Source organism: Oncorhynchus masou, chromosome 20 (genome assembly GCF_036934945.1).
Source record: "Oncorhynchus masou masou isolate Uvic2021 chromosome 20, UVic_Omas_1.1, whole genome shotgun sequence".
Lineage (NCBI taxonomy): Eukaryota > Metazoa > Chordata > Actinopteri > Salmoniformes > Salmonidae > Oncorhynchus > Oncorhynchus masou.
In genome coordinates, this window is record NC_088231.1 from 7795072 (window position 1) to 7822189 (window position 27118).

The following is a 27118-nucleotide window of genomic DNA, read 5'->3' on the forward strand; positions in this document are numbered from 1 at the left end:
ATATATTTTTCACCAATCTACACACAATACCCGATAAAGTAATATATATAATAAAGTTATATATACATACACACACACACACAGTGGGGAGAACAAGTATTTGATACATTGCCGATTTTGCAGGTTTTCCTACTTACAAAGCATGTAGAGGTCTAATTTTTATCATAGGTACACTTCAACTTTGAGAGACGGAATCTAAAACAAAAATCCAGAACATCACATGAACGGAGGAGCTCTGCATGTGTGGTTCCCACCATGAAGCATGGAGGTGTGATGGTACTTTGCTGGTGACACTCAGTGATTTATTTAGAACTCAAGGCATACTGAACCAGCATGGCTACAGCATTCTGCAGTGATACACCATCCCATCTGGTTTGCACTTAGTGGGACCATCATTTGTTTTTAAACACGACAATGACCCAACCTACCTCCAGGCTGTGTAAGGGCTATTTGACCAAGAACGAGAATTATGGAATGCTGCATCAGATGACTAGCCTCCACAAATTGGACCGCAGAGTGAAGGAAAAGCAGCCACCAACTGCTCATCATACGTGGGAACCCGATCAAGACTGTTGGAAAAGCATTCCAGGTGAAGCCGGTTGAGAGAATCCCAAAGAGTGTGCAAAGGTGTCATCAAGGCAAAGGGAGGCCATTTTGAAGAATATATCCTCTATTTTAATTTGTTTAACACATAATTACATAGGTGCTATTTCATTGTTTTTGATGTATTCACTATTATTCTACAATGTAGAAAATAGTACAAATAAAGAAACTCTTGAATGAGTAGGTGTGTTCAAACTTTTGACTGGCACTGTGTGTGTACATGTATGGGTATTTTGTTTGAATGTTTCTCCCTGTGTGGATATCTTAATGACATTCAGACACAAACCCACGTCCCTATTCGAACTGATCATCGCTTGCTCTCACAATCACAGATGGACATTTTTGTTGTTGTTTTATTTCTCTGCATAAAAACATTATCCAAAACATCCTGGGTTAAAACTCTGTTCGCATTCATGAATAGAGATACAGTTATAGGGAATCACTTTTTCTGGATACAGTATTACAAACTCAAATCAGGAGTAATGACTCAATATTGCCACAACATTGGGACTTTCAGTTATGGTATAAATTGGAAGATGGCATTTGATTTCTCCAAAATGCAAACTTTTTGAAAATGTCTTCTATTCCATAAAGGAAATCTTTCAACAAGGTCAAAATACATTGAGGGGGTAGAGTTCTCCCACAGAGAAAAGTGCCTGTTGATCATCTGTTATGCAAGTTAGTCGTCACAATTGTATTAGATGTACCAACGCAGCATTAGAAGAGACCATGATCCTCATTACCACAACCTAAAAAGACATTGATACACAAAAACACTTGTGGTGTACAATATTAGTAGTGTTAAAAAACCCCAGTGATGACATGATGCATTTGAATCTCTCACACAACTTCCACACACAAGAAGCTAAACTACAGAACACCAACTCTACAGCATGTACAATAGCACAAAACTACATTAACAATATCCTTGATGGATGTGTAACAAAAAGATATTGTGCTTAAAAAAAAAGCTTTCATGTTAAAATGTGCCATAAATTAACAAACAGGTTATCAGAAATATTGTAGTCGTGGGACTAGAGTAATATCATGGAAACGTTAGGAATGCCTTTTGGTTTCCGTCTTCTGGTTTGGTCAAGCAAAAGTCCCTCCTCCATGAGTCTACAACAATAAACAAATGGAGTGTTAATCTTTACTATTGTCTTCATCAGCACCATCATTTTGGGTGTATGACTCTAGATTATGGAGGTAAATGAATGTATTCTCTGTTGGAAAAGTTTGGTTAACTCACCATAGGCTTCATCTCACGACCGTCTCCATCTGCCTCGGGCCGATCCCGTCCCGCCATATTCTTACTGTTCTCTACAAACTCCTAAAGAGGGAGAAGAGAGAGAGAGAGTGACTGTTGGGTGTCGAGATAACAAGGCGAGTCTGGTGTAATACGTGCATAATCACTATTCACCATGTAGCAAAAGTAGCACAGGGTAAAAACAAAGGCCATGTTCCATTAGCCACATTAGCATACCAGTTAGAATGTACGGTGTGATACATTGGAATGTTAGTGTGGATAATGGAACAGAGACAGATACGTACCGATTCTCCACCTTCTACCAAAGGCACAGTATGAATTTAACAATGGTGGAAACTCCCTCTAGCCAACAATTACAGCAGAGAGGAAAAGGCGACGTGAGATGCATAACTGGGCCCAACATTTGTCTTCTCCAGCAGATGGTGTTTTTCGTTTCAAGCTAAGAGTTTTACGAGGTCAAGGAGGGTAGAATTCAAGAAAATGAACAACTTATTTACTACGTGAGGATTATTTGATCAAATAGAAGTTTTGTAACGCTTAGGTTGTTACGATTGTACTGATTTAAGTGGGACACGTGACATCATGACAACTTCAAGAAAAAAAAACATTTTATATCGGAGTTGTGCCTGTTGTTCACGCGCGTATCTGCTACCTCATTGGCTAGTATGGCCCCACCTGATCTTGCTATGTCCCGGCTGCTTTTTGAACACATTTATTTTCATTGTTAGAGCGGCCACTTGAGTATCTGATCAATATAATGGATTATCTGTGATCCATTCCAGTCCATTCCTTATAAATCCATGACAGGTGGAAAATCATGACGCAGCCATAATCTCCCACCCACCCAGCCTCCCTTCTCCTCACCATGAGGGCCTTGTCCATGTAGAACTCTCGGCCGGGGCTGCCGTCATTGTGCTTGGTGTCCACGGCGAAGCAGAGGAAGAGCACGTCCACCACAATCTCAAAGACGGACAGGAAGCAGTGGGCCACCAGCCAGGAGAACAGGCAGACAATGAGCAGGGGCAGCACCCACACCGTGTAGTCCCGCTGGTAGTTGAGCGACAATACGCCGACGAACGCAGTGCAGGAGACGATCAGTACCTGGACACACACACACACACACACGCACACACCACACACACACGGATGAAGAGAAAGATGGAGAAAAAGGAGTGAGGGAAAGAGAGAAAGAGACAAAGCCAGAGAAAGAGACAGATTGAATCATATTAGTATGCTTGTAAAATACACACAAAATGAACTGACAAACAATCCTAAAATTGGCGTCGCTGTGCGGCCGTTACCTTTCCCAGGAAGAGGACAAAGTCCCCCACGGTGTTGATGGTGGCCACTCTGAGGGCATTCTCTACCAGGATGACGAAGGCGTCACGCGCCGACGTACAGAAACTGGTGCTGTTGATCGCTGTCGCCGTGTACGCGTTCTAAAGCAGACAAACACGAGACAGAAGTATCATAGCAAATGTGTGAATGCTGTCCTCTTGGAACGAGTCTCCCTTGTCAAATAGATTGCCGTCAATGATGTGACCTAATCAACATCTCAGATGACAATCAATCAGATTCTGATCGAACACTTACTTGATTCAGGTACATTAGACACTTCTTCAGGCACCACAAGCAGCAGATGCAGGATTTCAACATACAGCGAGCACAGGCATTTTCCTACAAACAGAAAATACACTGAGCTTTAGTTCTCCACCCATTGTCTGGCTTGACAAACTGGTGGTTGGTATAAGTGAAAGCGAGAATGTTTAAAAACGGCACATCAGCCACGTGAAGAGTTCATTCTGTTCCAGAGCAGCACTGGGTGGGATATACCTTAGTGCGCACGAGGAAACGCCCTCAAACTCTTCAGAAAAGTCTCCTGAAAGACCAACTCTCCGGTGGTTTTCTGATACTTCAGCACAGGAAAAGAAAATCTGAGAACACGCCCACAGTCTTTTACACAGACGAGTAGAGATTGGTGGGATGGGTGAAGAAATGTTACTGGTGTACAGTTTATGGCAATATATTTAGTATATTTACTCATTTCTACTGTATTTTGTAGGGTTAAACAATGTGAATAAAGATTGGTTAGTATTCCTTAATGCCCTGTTGACAATGGCACTAAAACTACTGAGATCCAAGTCATTACAGAAAATGCACTGTTAATATATATATTTTAATAAAAAAAAATAAAAAAATGTACCTTTATTTAACTAGGCAAGTCAGCAAAGAACAAATTCTCATTTACAATGACGGCCTACAAGGCCAAACCCGGACGACGCTGGGCCAATCACGGCCGGTTGTGATACAGCTTGGAATCGAATCAGGGTGTCTGTAGTGACGCCTCTTGCACTGAGATGCAGTGCCTTAGACCGCTGCACCACATGGGAGCCTTAATATTTAATGAATTATTGATTATAATCTGGAGCCTATTAGTATTTTGATCGGAAGCATTTCAGAGTGTGTTTGCAGTAAAAAACAAAACTATTCTTTACAGTTTTGACTTTGCGCTCTCTAGATATGGCTTCCTCAAGCAGTCTGAAGAGCAGTTCCTGTGCTCTGAGCCAAACACCACTTCATGTGGAAACAACTTTTGCATGGTTTGTATCACAAAGTACTGGGATAGCAAGGACCTGTGTCTATGTCCACTGAGTCAGGAGAACTTCTACAGACGACCTAAGCTTTGTGTCAACACAACCTACAAAGAGGTTGTAGAGAATTTTAAAAGGACGAGAGACAAAGGTAAAGATGAGTCCCCTTCCAAACCCGGAAAAGTGCCTTGTGACGTCTGCACTGGGACGAAGCGCAAGGCCTTAAAGTCCTGCCTGGTGTGTTTGGCTTCTTACTGTAAGACTCACCTGGAGCCTCATCAGATTGCCTCACCCTTAAAGAGACACAAACTGATCAACCCTGTGGAAAACCTGGTAGACAGGATCTGTCAGAAGCACGACAGACTCCTGGAGCTTTTCTGTAGGACTGACCAGACATGTGTGTGTCAGTTCTGCACTGAGGCAGACCACAAGACTCATGACACTGTCCCTATAGAGGAAGAGTGACACAGAGAGAGGGACTGCAGAGTGTGTGCAGTTCTTCAGTACCCTGGTGCGCTCCATTGAGAAAAACCAGGCTGAGCTTGTTGAGGTGATTGAGGAGAAGCAGAAAGCAGTAGAGAGGCAGGCTGAAGGGTTCATTAAAAGAGCTGGAGCAGGAAATCCCTGAGCTCAGTGTTTACAGCGATCTGTGTGTGGGGACTGTGAGCTGGAGAAGACACCGAATAAAGAGATGAAGAAGCTGCCTGAGGTCAAACTGAAGAGGATTCAGCAGTATGCAGTGGATGTGACTCTGGACCCTGATACAGCACATCCAATACTCATCCTGTCTGAAGATGGGAAACAAGTAAGACGTGGAAACACACCACAGAAACTTCCAGACAATCCAAAAAAGGTTTGATTGTTATGCCATGACCCTTGAAAAGGACGGTTAGGGGGAAGACTGACTGGGATGTAGGAGTGGCCAGAGTCCTTTGACAGGAAGGGGAAATTCACACTGAGCCCTGAGAATGGACTCTGGACTGTGTTCCACAGTCCTCCTCTCCCTGAGAAAGACACCCCAGAAGGTGGGGGTGTTTGTGGACTATGAGGAGGGTCTCCTTTTATGATGTGGAGGCCAGGTCTCATATCTACTCTTCCACTCTCTGCACCTTTAAAGAGAAACTATTTCCATTCCTTGAATCCTGTAATAATACTGATGGTGAAAACTCAGCCCCTCATCATCTCATGTCAATCACCCAGACTGATTAAACGATGAGGTAACTGCTTTTTTTGCAACAGACCATTTACAAATCATCAAATGAGCGTATTTTGTCAGATTGATTAGAATATCCACATTGTCCTCTGAAATGTTCTGTATACCCTAACATCAATAATACATGCTTGTATTTACTGAAAATCAAGACTCAACTGGAATTAAATTCAATAAGAAATATGAAAAGTTGTTGCTTTGATTATTCATATCTACATAGTGCACCTTCAGAAAAGATTCACACCTTTGACTTACTCCACATTTTGTTGTTACAGCCTGAATTCAAATGGATTAAATATATAATTTATTTCACCCATCTGTACACAATTCCCCATAATGACAAATTCTAACTTGTGCTCTGATATCTGCTTCACCGATTTCTGCTCTCGTAAAAGCCTTGGTTTTCTGCACGTTAACACTATAAGCTTATTACCCAAAATGGATCAATTGAAAGTGTGGGTCCAGGTGTGTTGGTAATTACTGAGACGTGGTTAAGGAAGAGTGTTGTGAATACTGATGTTAACCTTTCTGGTTGTAACCTTTTTCGGCAAGACAGATCGTCCAAAGGTGGGGGAGTGGCAATCTTTACCAAGGATCACCTTCAGTGCTCAGTTGTCTCCACCAAGTCTGTCCCCAAACAATTTGATTTGCTGGTTTTAAGCATGAAACTTTCAAATAGCTCTTTGTTGACTGTTGCTGGGTGCCATCATCCTCCATCAGCACCGGCCTGTACCCTAAGCTCTCTCCTGGCCCCATACACTAAGTCTGAATTTGTCCTGCTCGGTGACAAACTGGGACATGCTTAAACCACCTGACCAGGTCCTAAAGCAACGGGACCCTTTAAATCTTTCTCAGATTAAATCACCAGTACCACAAGGTGGGCCTCGAAACACCCAGAAAAGGCTACTCTCCTCAATGTTATCCTCACAAATAATCCTGATAGGTCATTACAGAAAACACCAGACTGATACCTTAGTGATAACTGTTTTACAGCCTGTGTTCGTAATGTCTGCTCAGTGAAACCACCTGTCCTGATTTGTCATAGACACTCGCTAAAAAAAACAAATGATCAAGCCTTCCTTCATGAACTGGCCTCTGTAAAATGGTATAGAATCAGCTCTGTCGCGCTTTTCAATGGTATTGAAAACAAACACGCCCCCATAAAGAAAATGAGAATTAAAAAACAGGTTCAGCCCCTGGTTCGACCGTGATCTTGCAGAGTTACTCCACCTTGCATTTGGCAAAAGGCTAGGCACACGCATATTCAGGCTGACTGGCTCTCGATCAGGCAAAGGAGAAATAAGTGCACTCAGGCTATCCGGAAGGCCAACGTTAGTTACTTTAAGGAGCAGGTCTCTCTCTGTGGGTCTAACCCCAAGAAGTTCTGGAAAACGGTTAAAGACCTGGAGAATAAACCCTCCTCCTCACAGCTGCCCATGTCCCTTAATGTTGATGTGGTTGTTACTGGCAAGAAGCACATGGCTGAGCTCTTTAAATCACCACTTCATTAAGTCAGGATTCCTATTTGACTCAGCCATGCCTCCCTGCCCATCCAACATTTCCTCATCTCTTACTCCTTCTAATGAGACAAGCCCCGATGTTTCTCCCTATTTTCCCCCTGCCCCGCTACAATGTTTCTCCCTGCAGGCAGTCACTGAGTCCGAGGTGCTAAAGGAGCTCCTTAAACTTGACCCCAAAAAAACATCTGGGTCAGATGGTTTAGACCCTTTCTTCTTTAAGGCTGCTGCCCCTATCACCGCCAAGCCGATCTCCATTCTGGGGAGGTTCCCATTGCTTGGAAGAAAGCCACAGTCCGTCCTTTATTTAAAAGAGGGAGATCAAGCTGATCCTAACTGTTATAGGCCCATTTCTATTTTGCCCTGTTTATCAAAAGTGTTGGAAAAACTTGTAAATAATCAACTGACTTTCTTGATGTCTATAGTATTCTCTCGGTATGCAATCTGGTTTTCGCTCAGGTTTTGGATGTGTCACTGCAACCTTAAAAGGTCCTCCATGATGTCACCATTGCCCTTGATTCTAAGCAATATTGTGCTGCTATTTTTATTGACTTGGTCAAAGCTTTTGATACGGTAGACCCTTCCATTCTTGTGGGCCGGCTAAGGAATATTGGTGTCTCTGAGGCGTCTTTGGCCTGGTTTGCTAATTACCGCTCTCAAAGAGTGCAGTGTATAAAGTCAGAAAATCTGCTGTCTCAGACACTACCTGTCACCAAGGGAGTACCCCAAGGCTCAATCCTAGGCCCCACGCTCTTCTCAATTTACATCAACAACATAGCTCATGCAGGAAACTCTCTCATCTGTGTATATGCAGATGATAGTCTTCTACTCAGCTGGCCACTCCCGGGATTTTGTGTTAAATTCTCTATAACAAAGCTTTCTTAATATCCAACAAGCTTTCTCTACCCTTAACCTTGTTCTGAACAACTCCAAAACAAAAGCTCAAGTGGTTTGGTAAGAAGAATGCCCCTCTTCCCACAGGTGTGATTACTACCTCTGAACGTTTAGAGCTTGAGGTAGTCAGCTCATTCAAGTACTTGGGAGTATGGCTAGACTGTACACTGTCCTTCTCTCAGCACATAAAGCTGCAGGCTAAAGTTAAATCTAGACTTGGTTTACTCTAGAATAATGGCTCCTCTTTCACCCCAGCTGCCAAACTAACCCTGATTTAGAGGACCATCCTACCCATGCTTGATTACTGAGACATTTTTATAGATCAGCAGGTAAGGGTCTCAGATTTGCCACCAATGCCCCTAATAGGACACATCACTGCACTCTATACTCCTCTTTAAACTGGTCACCTCTGTATATCTGTCGCAAGACCCACTGGTTGGTGCTTATTTATAAAACCCTCTTAGTCCCCCCCTTCTGAGATATCTACTGCAGCCCTCATCCTCTACATACAACATCCGTTCTACCAGTCACATTCTGTTAAAGGTCCCCAATGCACACACATCCCTGGGTCGCTCCTCTTTTCAGTTCGCTGCAGCTAGCGACTGGAACAAGCTGCAACAAACACTCAAACAGATGAATGATAAAAGGACATACAGCGCCTTCAGAAAGTACTCACACCCCTCTACTTCGTCCACATTGTGTTACAAAATGGGATTAAAATAGATTTGTCATTCTTTTTGATAAACAATATACACAAAATACTCTAATGTCAAAGTGGAAGAAAAATGAACAACTAATACAATAAATGAGATTAAGACATGGTCAGTCAAAGTAAGACTGACGTTTCTATTTGCTTAGTCTTTTACCAAATAAGGCCATCTTCTGTATACCACCCCTACCTTGTCACAACACAACTGCTTGGCTCAAACACATTAAGAAGGAAAAAAATTCCACAAATTAACTTTTCACAAGGCACACCTGTTAAAACTTCATTGGGATAGGGGGCAGCATTTTCACTTTTGGATGAAAAGCGTCCCCAGAGTAAACTGCCTGCTACTCAGACCCAGATGCTAATATATGCATATTATTAGTAGTTTTGGAAAGACAAACACTCTGAAGTTTCTAAAACTGTTTAAATGATGTCTGTGAGTATAACAGAACTCATATGGCAGGCAAAAACCTGAGAAAAAATCCAACCAGGAAGTGGGAAATCTGAGGTTGGTCATTTTTCAACTCAGCCCCTATTGAAGCTAGTGGGATATTGGTCAAGTTGCACATCCTAAGGCTTCTACTATGAAGGGGGGCTGAAAGAGGGGAATGAGTCAGGTGTCTACCAGAGAGCCACGCGCTTGTGACGCTCGTTCACGAGAGAAGTACCTCTCGTTCCATTGCTTTTCTACATACAAAGAAATTCTCCGTTTGGAATATTATTAAAGATTTATGATAAAAACACCCTAAAGATTGATTCTATACGTCGTTTGACATGTTTCTATGGACTGTAACGGAACTTTTTGACATTTTGTCTCCTCGTCCTAGTGAACGTGCTTCGTGAGTTTTGATTTGTTTACCAAACACTCTAGCAAAAAAACCTATTTGGACACAAATGGTGGACATTATCGAACAAAACAAACATTTATTGTGGAACAGGGATTCCTGGGAGTGCATTCTGATAAAGATCAAAGGTAAGTGAATATTTATAATGCTATTTCTGACTAATGTTGACTAACCACCATGGCGGATATTTCTTTGGCTGGTTTGGGCTCTGAGCTCCGTACTCAGGTTATTGCATGGTTTGTTTTTCCGTAAAGTTTTTTTGAAACCCCAAAAATGATTAATTACCAGCAGCGTCTAGACCTTACCTTGAAATGCTTACTTACAAGTCCTTAACCAACTGTGCAGTCCAAGAACAGTATACAGGGGGTAACGTTATCGAGGCAATGTGCGGGGATACAGGTTAGTTGAGGTAATTTGTTCATGTGGGTAGGGGTGAAGTGACTATGCATAGATAAACAACGAGTAGCAGCAGTGTACAAAACAAATGTACTGTGGTTGTCAATGTAAATAGTCTGGTGGCCATTTGATTAATTGTTCAGCAGTCTTATTGCTTGGGGGTAGAAGCTGTTAAGGAGCCTTTTGGTCCTAGATTTGGCGCTCCGGTACCACTTGTCGAGCGGGATCAGAGAAAGTCTGGAGTCTGACAATTTTATGGCCTTTCCTCTGACAGGTATATTACTGGTCATGGTTCTAGAACTCACCATTGTGTTTTGTATCAAAAAGTGGGTTGGGCCTCGTATGTAAGGAGAGAGCAGCATTTTCCTATGTTTATCTACAAAGCACTCATGCAGAAACTTCCTATGTATTGATAATCATGCTTGTATGACACTTTTGAACGTGGGTCAAAAAGTCATTTCCAAATGTCCGAACCCGGTCCCAGGCTTGGATAACCCTGGAGGCCCATCGGTCTCCACAGAGATGGGTAAAGCTGATTTTAGTTTTTTTGTGCCCTTTATGTGGAACAACTTCCAGAGCTCTCTGAAATGAGATGTTCCGGTCCCCTTTGGTTAGTTCAGAGTAATAAAGGTCTCCCGACTGTAGTTGACAAATGTTTCTCTTCATATGTTTTGTAATGTTGTATATGTTTGACGTATTTATGCAGGAATCATCTGTAAAAGAGACCCTAGTCTCAGTACGAAAAAAAAAAAAATATATATATTAAGGTTATAAGGTAGAGAACAATGTAATGATTCATTCTATGTGATTTATAATGACATAGTGCAAAGAAAACTACGTTTTGACATTCATTTAGTTGAACCCTTTTGAACTGCCCCGTTTTTCTCAACACTCTAGAGCAGTACGCGGACACCCTCCATACTCTGCCTTTTGAACTGATTGTGGACGTAGGTGACTGGGCTGAACGAGATAAAGGACATACTTTTCCTTTGAACTGATTGTGGACGTAGGTGACTGGGCTGAACGAGATAAAGGACATACTTTTCCTTTGAACTGATTGTGGACGTAGGTGACTGGGCTGAACGAGATAAAGGACATACTTTTCCTTTCAGCTGATTGTGGATGTAGGTGAGGATGAGGCGAGGGATCTCCACCAAGGTGATGATGAAGGAGCCTTTGGCCACAGTGCCCAGGTGGTAGCGGGTCAGACACAGCATAGATGACACGATGGGGGTCATGGGCAGCTCAGATTTATTCCTGATGTCCACCGTGGGACAGAGGAAAAGAAGAGTTGGAAATAGTCAAATTATACTTTGCACTTTTGGGACAATTCCATTGGTTCAAATGCACCAGGCAAGCTCAATTAAGTGCAGCTAATGTATGACAGATTTAAAAATATATATTTTGGACTCAGGTCTGATACGGGATATTTCCAAGTGAACACATCACAAGCATGCCGTTACATCTACTACATTTCATCACAACACTCTCTCCTGACCTTGTGAAGTAGTAGGTGACCACAGCTCCAGCCACGGTCATCTGCTGGCAGGCCAGGATGAACTGACTGATCCAGATGAGGCCCACAGCGTGGTACCACACCATGTACTGGAGTGGGCCTGATATACGATACTCCACCAGCCCTGCCTCTTCACTCTGCACTGGGCTACCTGTAAGGGGCACACAGCTAAGGTCAGGGGTCAACCTTCTCGTTCTTTACAGGGTTCCCTACAGCCAGGTTTAGGGGTAGGCTGATCTCCTCTGATGTGCCAGGCATTCACAGATCATGATTTTGTTCCTGGAAAGCTCCTGGTAGATTTTTTGGGGGAAAAATATTTTAACTCATAAATTGGAATCAAATTTAAGACAGCAAGATGACACCATTTTGCAACAACAAACACTGCAGCACTGATGACTTTGATGGACCCTATTTTTTTTAAAAATGTGATCTAGTTTGTCGAACTCTAATCTGAATAACATCCAGGAGCAGATAAAAAGGGCAGGCAGAGGGAAATAGTAGGCAGACAAATTTGACAAAAACATGACGCTTTGTTGTAATTGAGGCTTCTCTGGTGGTGGTCTTGTTGATGAGGGAGATTGTGAATGTAGTGGGTATATTTCATAGACTTGGTCTGTGTGCCCGAGCTGCCACCCACAGCACCAGACTGACCCAAGAATCTAAATAAGAGTGGGCGTTGAGTCACGCCACTTCTAGCCATGCGCCTTCAGTTCCAAAATGTCCCATGAGTGTGCTAATCACATAGAATTAGGATGGACATAAACCTTATGTTGGTCAACCATGGTTTGCCAGCACTGTGATAAGATAGTGTGTAAAAAAAAATGCATGTGAGGAATTTATCTGCACTGTATGTGTTAGCTAGCCAGACAGTAGGTAGAGGAATGTTTCCAGAAATGTTTCTAATTAACTGACAATATGCCAACATTCCATTCAAACAATGATGTCAATCCACAGTCCTACACTGGCTCAAATCAGTTGATGATGGGCCTTAGACAAGTTGTAAACGCAACAAGTACTGATATTGAGCATGGTTACAGGCACACAATAAGATGATTATGGTGGACAGATTAATACAGTGAACACAAATATAAGCGCAACAATTAAAATGATTTTACCGAGTTACAGTTCAAATAAGGAAATCAGGCAATTTAAGTAAATTCATTAGGCCCCAATGTATGGCTTTCACATGACTGGGCAGGCTGGCGTGGTTACACGTGGTCTGCGGTTGTGAAGCCGGTTGGAAGTACTGCCAAATTCTCTAAAACGACATTGGTGGCGGGTTATGGTAGAGAAATTAAACATTAAATTCTCTGACAACAGCTCTGGTGGACAGCTCCATCAAAACTTGAGACATCTGTGGAATTGTATATAGTGACAAAACTGCACATTTTAGAGTGGCCTTTTATTGTCCCCCAGCACAAGGTGCACCTGTGTAATAATCATGCTGTTTAATCAGCATCTTGATATACCACACCTGTCATGTGGATGGATTATCTTGGCAAAGTTGAAATGCTCACTAACAGGGATGTAAACAAATTTGTGCACAACATTTTTGAGAAATAAGCATTTTGTGCGTATGGAGAATCAAGATCGTCATGTAAACATGGGGCGGCAGGGTAGCCTAGTGGTTAGGGCATTGGACTAGAAACCGGAAGGCTGCAAGTTCAAATCCCTGAGCTGACAAGGTACAAATCTGTTGTTCTGCCCCTGAACAGGCAGTTAACCAACTGTTCCTAGGCCGTCATTGAAAATAAGAATTTGTTAACTGAGATGCCTAGTTAAATAAAAGGTAAAAAAATAAAAAATTTAAACACCTTACTCTGCCTACTGCCGTAATCTGTTTAATATTCAATTATTTAGTGTGCATGTAAATGCACTCATAATAGCACATTTATGGTCTGTTTACATATATTTGAGAGGCTATTTGAACAGATTGTGTATAAAACACTAAGAAATTGTATTTATATGACAATATTGTTGGTTGACGATAATTACACAATATCTGATGCATCACATACCTTACTTTCCTAAGTAAGTAAAAGTCAGGAAATGCATCAAGTGCCTCTACTGCCATTAAACTGGTTTTGGATTTCTCCCTGACCAAGTTGGCTGCCATTTTCACCCCATTATGGAACTTTGAGGGTTCATGACATAGCCCATTAAGTAATTGAATAGGATCTACATGGTTAATCACCACATCACTAGCAGGATGAAGTGAACCAAACACTCCATACGTACAGTATCCAAACTTTCAATAGTGACGCAAGTCCACTACCTTAATCTTTCACAGGGCATAAAATAATTGAAACTAATCTGAAAAAAGAAATCTGGTATCCTCACCAAAACGGTCTATTTAGACGTAAATATCTTGTTGAAAGGCGAAAATAAAGACATCAACAAAATGTTCCTTCACAACGTGACAAAGTTGTATTCCATTCTGACCTGCGGTTCCGAGGAAGAGGAGCACACCGAGCCAGGACACCCAGAAGAGCATGAGGCTGAGGAAGGTCCAGAAGGGCTGCAGGGCCAGCAGAGGCAGGTGGGTGAACACCTTGCCCGCTACGTGGAACAGGGTGATGGTTAGTGCCACGCGCTTCCTCATGAAGAACAGCAGCAGCAGCAGGATCACCTGAAAATCGGATACAGGATATGAAGTATTCGGAAAGTATTCAGACCCCTTCACTTTTTCCACGTTTTGTTATGTTTACAGCCCTACTCTAAAACGGATTAAATAAATAAAACATCCTCAATCTACACACAATCCCCCATGGTGACAAAGCAAAAACCGGTTTTTAGAAATGTTTAAAAATAAATAAAAACAGAAATACCTTATTTACAGAATTATTCAGACCCTTTGCTATGAGCTTCAATATTTAGCTCCGGTGCATCCTGTTTCCATTGGTCAGCCTTGAGATGTTTCTTCAACTCGATTGTAGACGATTTGGAAAGGCACACACACACACCTGTCTACATAAGGTCCCACACTTGCAAAAACCAAGCCATGAGGTCAAAGACATTGTCTGTAGAGCTCAGAGATAGGATTATGTTGAGGCACAGAACTAGGGAAGGGTACCAAAACATTTCTGCAACATTGAAAGTCCCCAAGAACACAGTCGCTTCCATCATTCTTAAATGGAAGAAGTTTGGAACCACCAAGACTCTTCCTAGAGCTGGCCAACCAACCATCTCTGCAGCACTCCAGCAATCAGGCCTTAGTAGTGGCCAGACGGAAGAAACTCCTCAGTAAAAAGGTACATGACAACCCGTTTGGAGTTTGCCAAAAGGCACCTAAAGAGTCTCAGACCATGAGAAACAAGATGTTCTGGTCTGATGAAACCAAGACTGAACTCTTTGGACTGAATGCCAAGCATTCTGGCAGAAACCTGGCATCATCCCTCTGAAGAATCATGGTTGTGGCAGCATCATGCTGTGGGGATGTTTTTCAGCGGCAGGGACTGGGAGACTAGTCAGAATCAAAGGAAAGATAAACGAAGCAAAGGACAGAGAGCTCCTTGATGAAAACCTGCTCCAGAGCAGACAACGACCCTAAGCACACAGTCAAGAAAACCCAGGAGTGGCGTCGGGACAATTTCCCTGAGTTTCCCAGCCAGAGCCCAGACTTGAACCCAATCAAACATCTCTGGAGAGACCTGAAAATAGCTGTGCAACGATGCTCCCCATCCAACCTGACAGAGTTTGAGAAGATCTGCAGAGAAGAATGGGAGTAACTCCCCAAATACAGGTGTGCCAGGCTTGTAGCCTCGTACCTAAAAAGACTCAAGGCAGTAATCCCTGCCAAAGGTGCTTCAACAAAGTACTGAGTAAAGGGTCTGAATACTTATGTAAATGCAGTGCATCATTTGATCCGGATTTGGCACATCTCCGTTTTGGACTATTTTGTTCTCTCGACTTTTTGCAATGTAAAGACCATAACAAAAAGCAATCTAAGTTAAATATTTGTTAATTCTCCTGCCCCCACATAAACTAAATGCGAAAAAGTTAATTTTCAGCCCGGGCCTAATATTCTAAGAGTTGATTCAGGTTGGGCAGATCCGGGTTTATGGTTTGCGCAACACTGTAACCTGTTTGAGACCAACGCGTGGCCGTGTGAGAAGCGCACCAGTATCCCTCACATAACTACAATGAAATTAACATTTTATGATCCCTCTCACTCTCGCTGTTCTGATAGACACGAGCCTGCAACTCATCTCTCCATTGTTGCACTTCATCATTTCAGCACCCATGATAAATTGAAATAAATTAGCCAAAAGTTATAGAATTACTGCAGTCTGTTAGAAATAAAGGAAATCATTCAGAATAGCCTACTACACCATGAAAAGGCCTCGAATTTAGCCACAGAGGATCAATAACTTATTTTTTTTTTTTTAATTGTCTAGCTGTGGATTGAAGCCCAATAACAAGGAATAGCCTACTGTCGGGAACACGCAGCAAATCTGTCAGTGAAAAAACAGCATGCCAGACAAAACAGGCCTATCGCAGTATTTCAAATACAATCGAGGGAAAACGCAGGTTGGAAAGCAAATGGCTCCTGCTGAAAAGAGAAGACTATCCTGAAGGCTACCAAAGTATTGGGTAACTTCCAAATATTGTTTTAGAAAAGAGAGAGAGGCTTTTGTCACAAGCGCATATCTGCCATCACGAGTGAGGGAGCTGTGCATCATGGGGCAAGTCAGTGAAACTGGAAAGCATTTTTAGGACTATAATTTCTTCCTCACCTTATAGCCTACAATGTCTCCACACTGCTAGGCCTAGGCTAATGATGGATTCAATACAATATTCTACCAAAGTCTCCAGTCATGTAAAATGAAGTAGAATTGCATGAAATGAGTTTATGAAAAGGCAGATTTTTAGTAGCCTAGGGTTTGGGAAAAATGTTCCCAATGTATGCACCTTCTGCAAGTACCGCTACTCTACTGCTCTATGCCTTTACGCAAATGCGATAAGCATGCAATGCTTTATTGAAAAGCAAAATAGTACCTCAGAGCTCCCCAGGTCACCCCCCTTGTGCTCACTTTTTGTTCCGGCACCTTCCGATTTACAAATTAAGACCTGTGTACATTTACATTTACATTTACATTTAAGTCATTTAGCAGACGCTCTTATCCAGAGCGACTTACAAGTTAATTTTTACCTTTATTTAACCAGGCAAGTCAGTTAAGAACACATTCTTATTTTCAATGACGGCCTGGGAACAGTGGGTTAACTGCCTGTTCAGGGGCAGAACGACAGATTTGTACCTTGTCGGCTCGGGGGATTGAACTCACAACCTTCCGGTTACTAGTCCAACGCTCTAACCACTAGGCTACCCTGTGTAAATGTGATATTTGTGATATTTCATTTTTTATATATATTTTTTATGTGCAAAAATGTCTAAAAACCTGTTTTTGCTTTGTTATTGTGGGTAGATTGATGAGGGACCATTTAAAAAAAAATCCATTTTAGAATAAAGGCTGTAACGTATCAAAATGTGGAAAAAGTCAAGCAGTCTGAATACCTTCAGAATGCACGGTATGCTGGTTATCAGCTATAGGATAGGGTTGTGAATACATTTCAAATGAAGATAGGAGTATGTAGGAATGCAGTGTTTTCCACTAGTGCCGACCGTCTGCTAAACATCAGATTACAGACTCTTTTTCAGCCGGCTACTTGTTTGCAGTCAAATTCCTTTACATGGAGGATGGGGAGAGGGTGATGCTTCTTTATAGTCTGCGAGTTCATTTCGGGGCTCTAGAGTGTGACCATTTTACTCGCATGTGCACCTATAAATAGATGAGGGAACTGAAAAAGTAAAGCATGAGCACATTCGTGCTGTAGCTACACTCAAGATTATTGTCATTTTGTTTCATAGCTGGCAACTAATCACACAAAGAATCATAGATCTTATTCCTATGTAAAGAACTACATTCAGCGCCTTGCAAAATTAATCATCCCCCTTGGCATTTCCTATTTTGTTGCATTACAACCTGTAACTTAAATGGATTTGTATTTGAATTTCATGTAATAAACAAACGAAATAGTCCCAATTGGTGAAGTAAAAAACACACAAAAAACAACAACACTTGTTTCAAATAATAAAAAATAAAAATATGGAAAAGTGGTATGCATATTTAAGCTAAGTGTCACATGATCTCAGTGTGTGTACATACATACATACATACATACATAAGTTCTGAAAGAATCTCCAACACCACTAAGCAAGGGGCACCATGAAGACCAAGGAATTCTCCAAACAGGTCAGGGATAAAGTTGTGGAGAAGTATAGATCAGGGTTATAAAAAAATATCAGAAACTTTGAACATCCCACAGAGCACTATTAAATCCATTATAAAATAAATGGAAAGAATAAGGCCCCACAACAAACCTGCCAAGAGAGGGCCGCCCACCAAAACTCACAGACCAGACAAGGAGGGCATTAATCAGAGGGAACAAAGACACCAAAGACAACCCTGAATGAGCTGCAAAGCTCCACAGCGGAGATTGGAGTATCTGTCCACAGGACCACTTTAAGCCATACACTCCACAGAGCTGGGCTTTAAGGAAGAATGACCAGAGAAAGGCCATTGCTTAAAGAAAAAAATAAGCAAACACATTTGGTGTTCACCAAAAGGCATGTGGGAGACTCCCCAAACATATGGAAGAAAGTACTCTGGACAGATGAGACTAAAATTGGCCATCAAGGAAAACGCTGTCTGGCGCAAACGCAACACTTCTCATCACCCCGAGAACACCATCCCTGTGGGGAAGTTTTTCCATCGGCAGGGACTGGGAAACTGGTCAGAAGTTCTTGAGGGAAACCTGTTGTTTCAGTCTTCCAGAGATTTGACACTGGGACGGAGGTTCACCTTCCAGAAGGACAATGACCCTAAGCATACTGCTAAAGCAACACTCAAGTGGTTTATGGGGAAACATTTAAATGTCTTGGAATGGCCTAGTCAAAGACCAAAAATCCAATTGAGAATCTGTGCTATGACTTAAAGATTGCTGTACACCAGCGGAACCCATCCAACTTGAAGGAACTGGAGCAGTTTTGCCTTGAAGAATGGCAAAAATCCCAGTGGCTAGATGTGCCAAACTTATAGAGACATACCCCAAGAGACTAGCAGCTGTAATTGCTGCAAAAGGTGACTCTACAAAGTATTGACTTTGGGAGGGGGGGGGTGAACAGTTATGCTCCATCAAGTTCTGTTTGGTCTTATTTGTTTCACAATAACAAATATTTTGCATCTTCAAAGTGGTAGGCATGTTGTGTAAATCAAATGATACAAACCGCCCCAAAAAAATCAATTTAAATTCCAAGTTGTAAGGCAACAAAATAAGAAAAATGCCAAGGGGGTGAATACTTTCACATGCCACTGTAGAATCCTATATATCCCACCTCGCCCACAGTAACAGTGCCTGGACCAACATCAACAATGCCTGGAGTGCTGTGCACACTGAGTGAAGTTCTGAAATATGCATTTTTAGAAGTGCACAGACACAGATGTTGGTTGAATTTACCCAAAAAAATGTACTAGTGTGACTTTGTCCTCGTGTTTTTGGGCTATTTACATTGTTTTGTTCACATACACTAGGTTGTTCAACTGCTACTAGAAAAAGGATGTTGGAGAATCTTAGCTCTCAGACAAACAGAAATGTGAATCCCAACATTACCACGGTAAAAGCCCGCCCCTTAAAGTGCCAGTTGAAAATGTGTCTCAGATGTGAGTCATATATTAGAGGGTACATTGAGCATGGAACACCCCAAAAACCTTCTATTCATAAACTTTAGAGTCATTTTTTATCATAAAACACTTCTTCAAATAATTTAATTGTGGGCTCCTTGTAAAACATGTCAGCGTAGAGGTGTGAATTTGCACACCCCAGGTAATGTAGCCTAAGTGTTAACGAGGAGTCAAAATCAACTTAGCCTTAGTGTTCATATACTGTGTAACAGCCACCTTTCATTTATTTTTCAAGATAACGTGGGCATTGGGCTATTTGAATTTTTCTGTGTGAATAAAATACATCATTTGACAAACAAACATTGTGGCATTTCATAGCTGGCAGTAAAACTGTCAATAAGACCTCAATCTCAAGAGGAAACAGGTTAAATGTTAAAAAAATATATATATAATGGTATTTTACTTAGAAAATAGTACTGATCATATAGGCTTAGGCCTAGACAATATCCAAATATCCTGTATGGGTACATTTTCTATTTGTCTGGCTACTTCAGGTACTTGTGGAAAACACTGATTCGGAATGGTGGGGCGGCAGGTAGCCGCGCGGTTAAGAGCATTGGGCCAGTAACCGAATGGTCGTTGGTTCAATATCCCGAGCCGACTATGTGAAGAATCTGTAAGAGTGTCTGCCAAATGTCTAAAAATTTAAATGTGGGTCAGGTCATTTCTGTCTGTATTACAGAAGAAACTATGGCTTTTATAGTTGAAGAATCAAGACACATTTTTGCAAAAGCGTTGGTCATGTTTCCCAGTTTTCCAGACTTGAAGCTTGCCTGTCTGTCAACATCAGGCTTTTTCTTGTTACTGAAAGAGCAAATACTTGATAACACAGTAGATTTATAAACCCTCCATGCACTCTCACAACACACCGTACCCGTATAAAACAGGAATCACACATGGCAACAAGCACACACACGTACCGTGAAGGCAGTGGCAAAGATGGCGTAGACCAGCAGAGCTTGGACGTTGTCTGTGGCCACCTGCTGTTGGGGTGTTGGGGAGGTACCAGTCTGGTCGGTCAGATTCGTCCTGTGGTCCACGTAGAGCCACCACAGAACCCCGGTCCCACCTGAAAACACACAGTTCATTTGGCTCCCTGATTTTCATACTGCTACTACTTCTTATTGAGCTCCCTACAATGATTATCCGGAGAGCAGTTGAAAATACACATTATTTGGGGCGCAATTGAAAAAACACATTATCCGGAGAGCAGTTGAAAAAACACATTATCCGGAGAGCAGTTGAAAAAACACATTATCCGGAGAGCAGTTGAAACACATTATCCGGAGATGGTAATTCCTCACTGCAGAGACAATGGATTGTGAGGAGAGAGGCTCATTCTGGTCCATGCTCAGTTTTTGCAAGCAATCTAATTTCGTGATGTAAAATTTATTTGAACTCACATGTCACAATTTGACCTAATGGTTGGTGACCTTTTAGGCTTTACAATAGAAATGTGCTATAATACATGTTTCTTCATACATTTGTAAGCACTACAGAATGAGGGAAGAGACGTTTGAGAGCCAAATGAATGGGAAGCTTACCTATAGAGCCCAGAACCACGAGGGCGGTGAGGATCCAGACCAGCACGACAGAGATGTAGCGAATCACCACCATCAGGATTATGGAGAGGACTACAGACAGAGGAGGATATAAATAAAAGAAATGAAACGATGCCATTGTCATGACAAAAAATGCCTTATTATTGTATAACGGCTAAATTTATTGAAACACAAGGCATAATCGTGTGATGTTTCATGTACATTTAAGGGGGGAGGCAGGGTGGCACGACTACTACTTTTGGATGCCAGCGCTCTACAGTGCAATCTTCTTACTCATATATGCACTTAAATATTTTCCTGTGACCTGGTATTTTCATTTAGGAGCACCAGTGCGCCGAGAATGAAAATCACCCAGGTGATAATTGTTGCAATAATTAGGCTACTTCAAAGCACTGCAGCCCAAGTGCAGATTCATGACTGTCATGCTTGCACTATTACTACAAAGAAAACAGCTTGTTACCTCAAATATTCTCCATTGTGCTCCTACATTTCTACGTGTGCTCCTAAATCTTTCTCCTAAATTGCCGTGTGCTCCTAAATCTTTCTACTTTTTAAAACAAAGGTCAGCGTAGAGCCCTGGATGCCGGCAGCTCTCCTGGAGACATTTCCTGTTATCATTTCCTGACCCTGTCCCAGGAAACACAACTTTCTAGGTGGAGAGCAGAGGCCTCTTTGGCACAATTAAATCAGGCAGTATACAGAGAGAAGTCATTTAGGATATACACTATAATGCTTCACGAGGCTACACAGACAGCTAGAACATAAAATGCCACTTTAAGGATGTACAGTACCTAGAGCCAGCACGCACAGGCCCATGATGATCTCCTTGCTGGCCATCACCCCGGCGATGACCCTGTGCAGCATGCTGTTGTCACTGACGAAGGTGACGAAGGCCTCAGCGAACTGGGCATAGCAGGAGATGTCCACAGGAGTGCAGCGGTGGAACACCGGGAGAGAATTACTGCACAAGGGCAGAGGATGAGGAAATGATATCGTCAGCATAGTCTCGCTAGTGCCATTATATTTACTCGCTGTCGACTTGACACTGGTTAAAAAAAAGGACTGTACCTTGGTGGCACGGGGAGTTTGGGGCACTTTTTGGATCTCTCTCCGTGGCTTGGATACTTGGAGACTGGGATGTCGTACGAGCAGAGCTCCGACCCTATGTAAAGAGGAGAAATGGGAAATAAACATTGTGTAATTCATTCATCCACACAGTGGAAATGACCAATGAATACATGCATAAAGTACAGATTAGAGCAGGAGGAACGCTCACCATTTTGCAGTGCAAACTTTTTGACGTCAGTGTACGTCTTGAGCTCTATGTCTGGACACCTGGACACACAGAGAGCCATGGACTTGATCTTCCTGTTCAGAATGTCAATGTTGCAAGGGTCTAGGAAGAAGACATACCTGGATAAGGACAAAGAACAGGACTTCAATAAGGATGGAGGGAAGTAGAGAAACATCCTGAAAAGAGAGCGAGATGGAGTGCATTTGTCAATGGCACATGCTCCTTGAAGGAAGCCAAGGGCCCAAGTCAAGTCAGACAGAACTAAACATCTACACATTTGAGAAACATCCTTGAATGTTCTCTTCCATCTTGCAATACAATAAATTGCACAGTTTCCTAAGTATATTTTCATAGTAGACTTTGTGATGTATGTTGCGGTAAAATGTGATGTGGGACACAGCTTATCAAACAGTCAAATCTCTGTAGCCAAAACGCCCCTGCTGCCCCTCACTCAAAACGTCAATGGGCATACCAGCCCAGCTTATGAAACAAAGCCCATTGTCTCATTGAAACTGCTCCTAGAGACTGCTAGAATGGAAACTTACTGGACTAGCAGCTCAAAAAAAAGGTTAATCATGTTTGAATAATTTATTCGAATATATTCCAAAAAAAGAACACGGGCGTGAATTAATGCAAAACACTGCTGCACTCAGGCTGCATGTGAAATGGCACCCTATAGCCCAGTGCACTATTATTGACACCAGCTCTGGTCAAAAAGAGTGCACTATATAGAGAATAGGGTGCCATTTTAGACCCACATCAGTCTTTTCTGACCACAGGTAACAAGAAGTGAGTATAGTAAAATTTTGAGTAAAGTGTCTTACAGTCACACCCTGTGCTAGCAAGCTAATTAAGCAATAAGGCACGAGGGGGTGTGGTATATGGCCAATATACCACGGCTAAGGGCTGTTCTATCACACGACAACACAGAGTGCCTGGATACAACCCGTAGCAATGGTATATTGGCCATATACCACAAACCCCCGAGGTGCTTTATTGCTATTATAAACTGATTACCAATGTAATTAGAGCAGTAAAAATTTAATGTTTTGTCATACCCGTGGTAAATCAGCATTCAGGGCTCAAACCCCCCAGTTTATAATCCTCTGTAACCCACTGATCTCACTGGTTAACCCATCAACAAAACAAATGAGCATCCAGGCTTTAACAGGCCTAGCATCAGATGAGCAAGAAAGTATAAGTGGCAAACTGGATTACCAAATTATGAAATCCGTGTTTGTGCACCGGTAATGTTAAATGGCGCCTGTTAAACTACCACAAAAAAAGGCTTGTCGATTGTGGGGAGGAAGGGGGAGAGAGTTAGCCTGGTTAAATCACACTGAACAATGGCGAAGGCCACATTCTGTCTGGTTTAACCAGGCTAGGAGAGAGGAGTCATAACCTGCTGAGCCTACATTGTCATGAGAGTGGACAGCTCAACCAAAACATTGTTATTACTTTGCAATTACATGATAGGCTAATAACTGGTAAGCATCCAACTCGAGATGTTCCACATTTCCAACGCAACTTACTTGTTGTCGGTCTGATCCCGGCCACTGAGCTCGACCCCCTCGATCTTGCTATTCTTCTGACCGCAGGTGTTACCGTAGCTGTCGTAGCCAGAGATGAGCCTGGATGCAGCTCCCGTGGAAATGGAGAAACCAGCGATACAGACCTAAAGGGGAAGCAGCTTCCATTAATAACGATATCATCACCATCATGACAATGCACAAAAAAAATATTGGGGTAGCACTGAACTATGCTGGTAAATACAATCAGTATGTAGTGCCTTCTGCTTTAAAAAACAGAAGGTTGTCTCCCACAATGCTTTGGTTCCGAATTCAAGTTGCAGTTGGTGAGGACAGAGAGGAAGAGGCGAAGCGAGGGGGACCCAAAGTCTGTAACTTGTGTCAAATGTCATTAACAAAACATTTTCTGGCTTATTTGCTACATGTGGCTTATTTGCTCGAATATACGTTTTGTAATAATTAGGTTGTTATGAATGTACTTCTATAATGAGGCCACGTTACATCCCAGCAACTATTAAGAGTATTGTCTGGTCGTCTCTAATTAACACAGACACAAAGTCATAAACCCTGCCCATTTCTACAATTTATCTTCTTCAAAATGTGATTTTAAACCTCACCCACACTGCTAACCTTATGCCCAACCCTAATCCTTAAATTAAGACCAAAATACAAATGTTTGTTTTCATGAATTTTTACGATACACTTTGTGGCTGTGGTAACTTGTGCCCATTCATACGCGTATCTGCCCCCCCCATTGGCTAGAATGTTCCCACCTGATCTTGCCTCCTCTTGACTGCTTTCCATTTTTGAAGACATGTATTTTCATTAGAGCCGTCACTGGAGTATCTGATCAATATAATGGATAATCTGTGGTGAGGAGCAACTGAAAAAATGTCCAGTCGACTGCCGTCGAAAGATCATGACCTTTGATGACATGGTTGTTGTAAAAGCCATGCAGTCTACATGCAGTCCCAAATCGGACACTTTTATAATAACGTGACCAGGGTTAGTTAACGTCTTGACAAAAGCGATCCGCTCAAACGCGCCCATGGTCATCTACAAAGAAATCACAGTCAAACTCACCATTCCGATACAGAACAATGCGAATATGATGAGCCATGGAATATCCGTGCAGCTTCGATCCTCCAATGGTTTCCACTCGCGCTGCTTTTGCTAACAAATAAAAATGACAAACAATCAAAAATGGTCAACTGTGAACACCTGGTGCATGCGCGAAACTGTTTTAACCTGGCGTGCTTTCTAAAAAAACAAAACAACAACCTCAAATCAGTTTCACACACAGCAACTACTGTACTGTAATTGAGTAAATAATTTACTTTCACCCAAATTAACACCCAAGCGTCTTTTTACACACGGAAGTAGCCCGTTGTTTAAAACGTAAGCAACTATGGCTAACTACATATAGTACAGACAACGCCTCGAAAGATCTGCAGTCGACAACAACGTGTACACGTTCGTAGCTAAATGGATATCCCAAACAGATAATGTTAGCAACTTATCTGGCAAATCCAAAAATGTCTAGCTAGTTAGTTAGTTTTGGCTTAAATATCCCGAACCCCGATTACCTCTGAACTGCCACAGCATCCCATTGTTAACAGGCGATTTATGGAGTGACTGGAACTCCCAAAACACAACAATCGTTTAAGTTTCAAGTGCCCGCCTCACTTCCTTGCCTGTATTTTACACTGCGCTTCTAAACAGATTAGTTGTTTAGCAAACTCTTCCCCTCAACTGCATCCATGGCCTCTATTGGTAATATGGAATACTTCGCAAGGATGTATATGCATATCCTACTTTTTTATTGCAGGTAAAAAAAAAAAGCAGGAAGAGTTCAACTTTCCTTGTGACCGAGGCGGAAGTGTCGCTGCAATCACACGTTTTTTATAATATTATTTTGTGGCACTGGATACTCTTTCACTGTAGGCTATACGTTGGACGCAATGGTACCCCCACTGAAAACCCATAGTCATTAAAACCGTGAAAACCCCAAACAGCTTATTGCAGACTTTCACCTTATGGAAATAAATGTTTCTATTGAAATTCATGTTGTTTTGACATGAATACAAGTTGCAGAATTTGCTAACGGCTTTAAATAAAACATGATTTTTTTTTTTATGTTAGGGTGTTGGTGGACACAGACTTTTGTTATCCAAGAAACAAATGTGCTTTTGTTTATTTTGGCAAATAACATCTTTCAGCTACTACAGGGCATACCAAAAGCACCATAAACTTCCACCAGAACCTCAGTGACAATGGCACTGACCATCCAGAGCCATTTGTAATGAGCATATCAAAGTCAACTGACAATTCAATGTGAAAGGGAATTCTATTCCCACTGCCCTGAGTGATGACAGCATCTCATGATTTCATTCTGAAGCATAACAAAAATAATCGCTGATGATTCACACAGAAACATCGCCTGGTTGCTGTCTCCGTTCTGCTATTAGATAGAATGTTCATATTTGAAGATTTCCGAAAGGCCAGTCTCTTTGGCAAATGGCAGGAATGTCAAGGAGTGGAATGTTAGCTAAAAAGACTGGTATCCAGACTAAAACAAACATGGTGACATTTTTTTTTTAAATTTACAACTGCGACCTGGCCAAGATAAAGCAACGCAGTGCAACACAAACAACAACACATGGAATAAACAAACGTACAGTCAATGACACAATAGAAAAAAAATGATATACAGCGTGTGCAAATGAGGTAAGATAAGGGAGGTAAGGCAATAAATAGGCCGTAGTGGCGAAGTAATTCCAATTTAGCAATTAAACACTGGAGTGATAGATGTGCATCAGATTAATGTGCAAGTATAGATACTGGGGTGCAAAGGAGCAAAAAATAAATAACAATATGAGGTAGTTGGATAGGCTATTTACCGATGGGCTATGTACAGGTGCAATGATCTGTGAGCTGCTCTGAAAGCTGATGCTTGAAGTTAGTGAGGGAGATATGAGTCTCCAGCTTTAGTGATTTTTGCAATGGTGGGTAGTATATGGGGCTTTGGTGACAAAACCGATGGCACTGTGATAGACTGCATCCAATTTGCTGAGTAGAGTGTTGGAGACTATTTTGTAAATGACATCACCGAAGTCAAGAATCGGTAGGACAGTCCGTTTTATGAGGGTAAGTTAAGCAGTATGAGTGAAGAACGCTTTGCTTTGTCACCAAATAGAATACAAACTAACACTCAATCTACTTGCTCAATTTATCAACCTCTTATTCACAGATCTAGAACAGCATATCATATTTTGCAATGACCTGTAGGCTAGTGGCAAGGCCTGCAAAATGTTTCGATTGTTTAGAAAAAAACAAAACACAACCACGTTTTTTCACATCTATAACGTCTCTCATTTATGAAATGGATGGTTGTGTAAAAATATTATACTGCAAGTTGTTAAATTGATAGACACTGTGAGACA

At 41.9% G+C, this 27118-nt stretch overlaps 2 protein-coding genes across 2 annotated transcripts; one reads left to right on the forward strand and one right to left on the reverse strand.

Annotated features, from left to right (window-relative positions):
• Positions 1-938: 938 nt before the first annotated feature.
• On the reverse strand, positions 939-25554 carry LOC135506805 (choline transporter-like protein 1). The gene is made up of 16 exons (XM_064926184.1): positions 25262-25554; positions 24759-24848; positions 23679-23821; positions 22129-22265; positions 21921-22014; positions 21644-21813; positions 20835-20924; positions 20211-20359; positions 13991-14177; positions 11531-11699; positions 11133-11289; positions 3464-3547; positions 3172-3309; positions 2735-2971; positions 1853-1933; positions 939-1722 (listed from the first exon to the last, which is right to left on the reverse strand). Exons 1-16 carry the CDS (start codon positions 25283-25285, stop codon positions 1696-1698), a joined length of 1977 nt encoding a protein of 658 aa, XP_064782256.1. The 5' UTR covers positions 25286-25554; the 3' UTR covers positions 939-1695.
• LOC135507268 (E3 ubiquitin/ISG15 ligase TRIM25-like) lies at positions 3633-4926 on the forward strand. Its single transcript, XM_064926869.1, has 2 exons — positions 3633-3658; positions 4389-4926. The coding sequence occupies exons 1-2, from the start codon at positions 3633-3635 to the stop codon at positions 4924-4926; spliced, it is 564 nt and encodes a 187-aa protein (XP_064782941.1).
• Positions 25555-27118: the final 1564 nt, after the last annotated feature.

Excerpts from the sequence above, each read along its gene's own strand:
- LOC135507268 (XM_064926869.1), top strand. The coding sequence starts at position 3,633 with ATGTTTAAAAACGGCACATCAGCCAC. Across the intron at positions 3,659-4,388 it reads AAAAACGGCACATCAGCCAC|ATATGGCTTCCTCAAGCAGT; the intron begins GTGAAGAGTTCA and ends TGCGCTCTCTAG.
- LOC135506805 (XM_064926184.1), bottom strand. The coding sequence starts at position 25,285 with ATGGGATGCTGTGGCAGTTCAGAG. Across the intron at positions 22,266-23,678 it reads CGGGATCAGACCGACAACAA|GTATGTCTTCTTCCTAGACC; the intron begins GTAAGTTGCGTT and ends GTCCTTATCCAG. Across the intron at positions 11,290-11,530 it reads GTCACCTACTACTTCACAAG|GAATAAATCTGAGCTGCCCA; the intron begins GTCAGGAGAGAG and ends GGTGGACATCAG.